General features: G+C 40.4%; 2 protein-coding genes across 3 annotated transcripts in view; one reads left to right on the forward strand and one right to left on the reverse strand.

The window, feature by feature from the left end:
• PATL2 (PAT1 homolog 2) overlaps positions 1 to 8,033 on the forward strand; it is a 37,010-nt gene that overhangs the window by 11,878 nt on the left and 17,099 nt on the right. The window lies entirely within an intron of this gene.
• On the reverse strand, positions 4,356 to 5,632 carry LOC108316054 (nucleophosmin-like). The gene has a single exon (XM_037744624.1). It carries the CDS (start codon positions 5,533 to 5,535, stop codon positions 4,669 to 4,671), a length of 867 nt encoding a protein of 288 aa, XP_037600552.1. The 5' UTR covers positions 5,536 to 5,632; the 3' UTR covers positions 4,356 to 4,668.

The raw sequence follows: 8,033 nt of genomic DNA on the forward strand, positions 1-8,033 counted from the left end.
AAAAAAACAACAACTAGAAAAGCAAGAGCAAACCAAACCCAAAATTATTAGAAGAAAAGAAATAATAAAGATGAGAGCAGAAATAAATGAAATTGAATGAAGAAAACAATATAAAAGACAAAAAGAAAAAAGTTTTTTTTAAGATAAAATCAACAAATATTTAGCCAGACTCCCTAAGGAAAAAAGAAGACTCAAATAAATAAAATCAGAGATCAAAAAGGAGACACTACAACCAATATCACAGACATTCAAAAGATCGTTAGAAGCTACTATGAGCAACTACATGCCAATAAATTGGAAAACCTAGAAGAAATGAATAAATTCCTAGACACATACAACCTACCAAGATTGAACCTTGAAGAAATCCAAAACCAGAACAGGCCAATAACAAGTAACAAAAGCCCAGGACTCTATGGCTTTACTGCTAAATGTTACTAAACATATGAAGAAGGACTAATACCAACTGATATAGTTTCAATATTTGCCCCTACCCAAATCTCATGTTGAATTGTAATCCCTAGTATTGGAGGTGGAGCCTGGTGATAGGTGTTTGGACCATGGGGGTGGATCCTTCATGGCTTGGTGCTATCCTTGCAATAGTGAATGCATTCTTGAGAGATCTGGAAGAAGAGGAGGAGAAGGAAGAAGAAGAAGAGAAAGAAGAAGAAGAAAAGAAAGAAGAAAAGGAAGAGGAAGAAGAAGAAGAGGAAGAAGGAGGATAAGGAGGAGGAGGGAGGTTAAAACCATTGTTAAATGGTGTAATTTAAGGAGTTTGAAGATTGTTACCTGCTCCAAAGTACCTCCTGGTTAAATTTGTTTTGGAACTCGAAATCCTCAATTTTTTGTGTTAATTCTATTAAATTCTGCAAATTTTGGTTGAGTGCAGGCTTAGTGGCAAATGTAAGTACTTATAAGGAATTCAAAGCAGAAGATACCAGACCCTGCCAACCAGGAGATTCCAATCTGTAATTAAAAGCAGCCCAATAATTAATTTATGAGCAGCTACCTAACATGTTCAGCCTGACTTTTCAGATTTGAGAGCTGTTGCATAATGAGCAACAGGCCCCCAAAAAATAGAACAGAGAGAGAGAGATTTTTTTTTTAATTGGCAGTACATAGTCAGACACCATACACTGGAGGGGAAAAAAATTTCCCAAGATCCATATGAGGCAAGTACTATTATCTTTATTTGAGGGAGAATGAGTGGAAAGACAAAAGTTGAGAGTTAAAGTATCCGGTAGGCAGAGAACCTGTCTCACAGGCTTCTGTGTAACCATTGCAATCTATCAGATGCCAATTTGTTTTTACTGAGAAAATTATACAAACTTGATGAAAAAAAATCAAGCAGTACAGAAATATAAAATCCTAATTTGTCCCAAATCCTCTCCCAGTAATAACCATAGTTTTAAATGTATTATTCATCCTTAATTATAAGCCCAATAAGTGGATGTATGAGCATTGTAAAAACGTAAACAGTTAGAGGTCTACCAAGTAAAAGTGCAAGTTCCCCTCATCTGTCTCCTCCCATCTCACTCTCCTCCCCTCAGAAACCACTGTCAAGGTTTGGTGCATATCTGTCCATGGATACATATTGCACATGGTTTGGAAGGTGGGGACTTAAAAAGTATAACTACAAAGACTATTCTTATCATTTGTTTAGAACTTAACACCCACTTAAAAGCATAAAAGGAATCAGAGGTAGCATCACCTGTCAGCTTGGATGCAGAAATGGATTAGGTAAATGTTGAAGCCAAAATCTCTTAATTGTGTGGGAGTGATAGGAATTGGGCATCATCCCTGGGGAAAACCGTACCCAGTTACTAAATTACTCGCACAGCCTCCATTAGGGATGTTTTCCCTTGTAGGTACAGTGCTTGGCTCTTCATCTCACTTCCTACTTAAAACTGCAGAATTCTAACCTGGATATTTTCTATCTTGCCTTGAATTCCATGCAGCACTATTAAAAATCAACTCTCCTCCAAATATTATCTTTCCCTCTTAACAAATGCTTCTCAGCCATAGCTTCCCACTTTCCAGTTTGTGGAGCTGACACTTGCCTCTGGCCAGTTAGTGTGGGGTCCTTTCTGGCTGCCCCCTGCCATTGTTAGACCTGCTTCCAGTCAGGTGCTCTTTATGATGATTTGGACATTTCTGAACTCTTCCCCTAAAGCAGGACCATGAGGAAACCAGGAATAATTATTTGGTAAAGAATCAGAAATTTAAAACAAAATAAACAGCATAAAATGATGAGAGATGTGTCCACAGATCCATCATAGATACAGAAGAAGCAGGCAAGGCCACAGGAGTAAACAGAACTTGGTGAGTTTGTGACTGTTTTTGTTTTTGTTTTGAGTTTAGGAGTGGAGGCTTAATAATAGGCAAAAGAAAGAGAAAGGAAAACAGCTCGCTCTCTCTAGTGAGAGAGAAGGGACTTCCAGAGGAAAAGGCCGGTTGGAGGCAGATCAGGCTTTAGGAAGCAATGTGTGATTTACGTAGGGCTCACAGATTGGTTCGATCAGATATGACCTTTACATAGCATGGGGCGAAGGCTGGCCACCCCACCCTAATCTTATTATGCCCATGAACTTTCCCCTTGAACTTCCCTCTTGTCTGCTACCATCTTGTCTGCTCCTTACTATAAACGTGGCTGACAAAGAGAAGGGAAGATGGAGCCACCATCTTGAACATGATTGGCACAACTGCAGGCATCTATGTCTGCAGCTCAATTTTACAGGCTGCTCTTTGCTAGAAAGGAAAACAATTTGGGACTGCTTTTCTTTAAAAGGAAAATCTTACTGAGGACTTCCGTACCCTCACTATCTGCCTAATTAATTTCTTCTTAACTCCTGTGTCATTCCCCGCTCTGGAGTGGTAACCCTAACTGCTTTTAGGGGGTTTTGGATGATTACTCTTTCTGGCTGTTTCCTGCTGGAAAGGGGCATTATGTGGGGAACAGCAGCTCGGGCTCCTCCTGGGGTCGATCTAAGGGTCCTCAGAAGAAAGATATGTCCATGCGTGGTTCTGTCTGCAGCACCATTTGGAGTTAGATTGTTGTCAGCCATTCCAATGGGTTGTAACGGTGATTTGCCTCCACCAGATGTTGCCATCCCTTTTGGTTTCTTCCAAGTTGCAGATCATCACTTGATTCACAGGAATAAGCAGAGTTAGTCTAAAATGTAGGCAAAAGCTTATATGTTTCCTTGACTCCTTTCAGTGAATGTAGTACCTTGATATCCTGGACAAGGTCCTCAATAAGAAATGGCTATGTTGACTGGGGTAAATACCCAGGGTTCGTAGTCTCACACCAGGAAAATTTAGGAGATTAACACACACAAGGAGTTTAGGGGCAGAGCTTTAACAGGAAAAAAAAAAAGAGAGAGAGAGAAAGGAAAACAGCTCTCTCTTTAGTGAGAGAGAGGGGACTTTTGAGAGGAAAAAGCTGTGACTGTCTTTATTTAATTATTTCTTATCATCATTGCTATTACTGTTTTAACTGTGGATCAACTTGCCACAAATGAGTTTGCTAAAAGACAATTTATCATATGTCAAATTAGCCAAAAATCTATTTATCTAATGACCAATGACAGCAAAACCTGAGGTGGGACTGCCCCTCTGCTCAGCCAACACCCTGCAAGTGTGAGTGGGTGAGGTGGTTCCACTATCTATCCCCAGAAGTCAGGCCATGACAGGCAGGAGGTGGCTCAGTGAGCACATAACTCAGAGTTTAGTAGGGGAAGGGAAGGTTCCACAAAATTAGGATTATTATATATATATATATATATATATATATATATATATGTGTGTGTGTGTGTGTGTGTGTGTGTGTGTGTGTGTGTATACATTGAATTTGCTTATCTTAATTTAATAAAATATTTATATTTTCCATGTCATTGGATACAGAACTGGCTTCTAATTATTAGCATTTTTAGGCCGGGTATGGTGGATCATGCCTGTAATCACAGCACCTTGGGAGGCCAAGGCTGGCAGATTACCTAAGGTCAGGTGTTCAAGACCAGCCTGGCCAACATGGTGAAACCCCATCTCTACTAAAAGTACAAAAAAAATTAGCGAGGCATGGTGGCATATCCTTGTAATCCCAGCTATTTGGGAGGCTGAGGCAGGAGAATCGCTTGAACCCTGGAGCCAGAGGTTGAAGTGAGCTGAGATTGCGTCATTGCACTCCAGCCTGGGTGACACAGCAAGACTCCATTTAAAAAAAAAAAAACAAACAATTTTTAGACTTTTCTCTGTATTATGTCTTGTGTTAGGCAGAATAATGCCCCAGAACCTGCAGAAACATTACACAGTATAGGGGATTTGGCAGAGTAGTTAAGGTTAAAGACCTTTTTTTTTTTTTTTTTTATTAAAATACTGAGTTTTATTTCACATGTATATTTTTGTCTCCCCACCATTTCCATGTCTGACCACCACTACTGTGTCCTATCATAACATTCCATACATACTTAAAACCAAGCAAAGGGTGGAGTTCCATCTTTAAAAACTACAGGCATTTTGGACAACACATTCTTGGCAATGGTATCTGGACAACATTTATCAAACACGGTAGGGAAAATTCTCACTCTGCATTATAAAAGGACAGCCAGATATCAACTGTTACAGAAATGAAATAAGACGGAAAATTTTTAACAAATTGTTTAAACTATTTTCTTAAAGAGACTTCCTCCACTGCCAGAGATCTTGAATAGCCTCCTGGTCAGTCATCCGGAAGCAATTCTTCACATAATTGATGAACTTGGCTTCCACTTTGGGAAGAGAACCACCTTTTTCTATACTTGCTTGCATTTTTGCTTTAATGTCTTCTACAGAACTAGGTCCTTTTGGTGTTTTAGGAGTTTTTTCCTGTTTTTTGAAGGATTCTTGTCCTTTTGATCTTGGTGTTGATGATGGTTTTGAGTCTTTTCCATTCTGATTTGACTTTTGTGCATTTTTGGCTGGAGTATCGCGTATAGATTTCTTCACTGGCACTTTTTCTTCAGTTTCCTCATCATCGAAATCATCATCATCATCATCATCTTCATCATCATCATCTTCATCAGCAGCAAGTTTTACTTTTTTCTGTGGAAACTTGCTACCACCTCCAGGGGCAGACCACTTTCCAGACATACTTAAGAGTTTCACATCCTCCTCCTCCTCATCTTCTGACTCTGCATCTTCCTCCACAGCTACTAAGTGCTGTCCACTGATATGCACTGGCCCTGAACCACACTTCAATCGTAAGACCACTGGTGGTGTTATTTCAAAGCCCCCAAGGGAAACCGTTGGCTGTACAGACATTTTCAAAGTTGCCAGTGTTACTTTAATTGGACTGCCTTCGTAATTCATTGCCTCTGCTTCAACAATGTGCAACCCATCCTTTGCACCAGCTCCTAAACTGACCGTTCTTAAAGATAACTGGTGTTCATTTTCATCATTATCCACCTTAAAGTGATAATCTTTGTCGGCCTTTAGTTCACAACCGAAAAGATAGTTCTGGGGCCTCAGGGGGCTCATGTCCATGTCCATCGAATCTTCCATCGGGTGGCAACACGCACTTAGGTGGAAGACAAGGCGGACGGAGATAAACGACCACTGCTCAAAAGAACAGCCGCCCAGGACGGACTCACACCAGCGGTTAAAGACCTTTTAACAAGGAGATTATCAAGGATTATTTGGGTAGGCCCAGTATAATTTCGTAGGTCCTTTAAAGCAGAGAACTTTTCCTGACTGTGGTCAGAGGCAGACGTGACTGCAGAAGAATGGTCAGAGATGCAACAAGCCGGCTTTGACAATGAAGGAACTGGCCATGAATCAAGGGATGCAGGCAGCCTCTAAAAGGTAGAAAAGCCAAGGACATGGGTTCTCCCATAGAGTCTCCAGAAGGGAATGCTGCTCTGCTGCTACCTTGGTTTTTAGCCCCATGAAATTTGTGTTGGACTTGCGGGCTACAGAAATACAAAATGATAAACTGTTTTCTTAAGCCACCAAGTTTTTGGAAATTTTTTATAGCAGCAATAGGAAATTAGTTCATCCCCTTTTTCCAGAATCCTAGACATCTTGGCCTTGGTTTCCAGGAGCTTAGTTCAGTATAAATACTTGTCTATTCAAAGTCAAGTCAAATCAACCTCTTGGTTAACTAGTCTCTGACCACACAGAGCGTTCCGAGCACTCATGTTGGAGGCAGGTTACCATCATCTCCACAGCTGGGGAAGATAGAAGTTTTGCCAAAGCCTGGCTTGGTCAGGAGCCCTGGTCTTCCCCACCTATCACTGCCACCAACCAAGCTGAGTTAGGCCCAGTGATGTGGGCCCAGCACATTACATGAGAATCACAGGCCTAAACCCTGACAGTGCTGCCGTTTCTGGGCCATTTCTCAGATGCCACACTCCAAATGAGTCAGACCACTCCTGCTCTACCTGCTGTTGCCAGTCTTGAAGAAGGATAAGAGTAACAGGAGGGGCCTCCAGCCCCCAAAACAAAGATGTCGTAAAATTTTGGCTTTCTTCTTCTTAGCCGGGCCTAAATGCCTCTACAACCTGACCCTAACCTGTCCATCTGATCTCCGTGCTCACCACAGTCATTCAAGAATTCTTTACTGGGTGCCTGCTAGCTCCTTGGCACTGGGGAAAGTTTCTCTTCTGGTGAGCTCATAGGCTCTGGTTATAGGCTATAAATAGATTATGATACCAGGAAATTAGCCCTATCTGGAGGAAGAGCCTGCAGACCTTAGTATCAAGGAAAAGAATGTGAACTTTAGACTGTGATGCAGGTGCCAACAGAGCTGGCTTTTTTGTATTTTGGGTTTTTTTCCCTTGTTTGTCTTTGGGGTATTTTTTGTTTGCTATTTTACAAACCTTATCCACATAACTTTATTTTTTCTAATTATAAAATTCATGGACATTATGAGAACTTCAAACAGTATAGGTAAGGATAAAGATAAACATTTAAATTACCTGTTATTCTATCAACCAAAAATAACCACTGCTAATGCATTGTTTATTCTTTGTCTATTCATATACATATATAAATATGAATATATATGGTTACAAAGATGCAATCATTGTGCATAGATTTCTCTGCAAACTGCTTTTTATTTAACCATTTATCATGGACAGCATATCTATTTCTACAATAATAGAGATCTATATTGTTTTTTCATGTGTTCACAGTATTTCATTATGTAAATATGCCATACATTTTTTTTATAATTTTACTGGTAATTTTTGTTTTTCAAATTTTAAGGAAACAGATCAATGTTCTGTGTTATATAAACTATTTGACAACATTAAACGTGTGAATTTTTTTTATTATACTTTAAGTTCTGGGGTACATGTGCTGATCTTGCAGGATTTTTACATAGGTATACACATGCTATGGCGGTTTGCTGCTTCCATCCCCCGTCACCTACATTAGGTATTTCTCCTGTTATGCCTCCTCTAGCTCCCCACCCCTAACAGACCCCAATGTGTGATGTTCTCCTCCCTTTGTCCATGTGTTCTCATTGTTCAACACCCACTTATGAGTGAGAACATGTGGTGTTTATTTTCTGTTCTTGTGTCAGCTTGCTGAGAATGATGGTTTCCAGATTCATCCATATCCCTGCAAAGGACACGAACTTATCCTTTTTTATGGCTGCATAGTATTCCATGGTGTATATGTGCCACATTTTCTTTATCCAGTCTATCCTTGATGGGCATTTGGGTTGGTTCCAAGTCTTTGCTATTGTAAACAGTGCCACAATGAACATACATATACATGTGTCTTTATGATAGAACTATTTATAAAACCTAATCCTGTATTGAGGATGTTTGCAGTTTTGTCCTATTATAATTCAGCCTATACACTGTGAAACTGCCTAACCTCAAGTGATCTGCCCACCTTGGCCTCCCAAAGTACTGGGATTATAGGCGAGAGCCGCCATGCCTGGTGGCCACAATCTGTTTTTTTTTTTTTTTCTTGAGACGGAGTTTCGCTCTTGTTACCCAGGCTGGAGTGCAATGGCGCGATCTCGGCTCACCGCAACCTCCGCCTCCTGG

Source organism: Cebus imitator, unplaced genomic scaffold (genome assembly GCF_001604975.1).
Source record: "Cebus imitator isolate Cc_AM_T3 unplaced genomic scaffold, Cebus_imitator-1.0 Scaffold9, whole genome shotgun sequence".
Classification (NCBI taxonomy): Eukaryota; Metazoa; Chordata; class Mammalia; order Primates; family Cebidae; genus Cebus; species Cebus imitator.

What these genes read in the sequence shown, in the direction of transcription:
- LOC108316054 (XM_037744624.1), bottom strand. Translation starts at nt 5,535, where the DNA reads ATGGAAGATTCGATGGACATGGACATGAGCCCCCTGAGGCCCCAGAAC.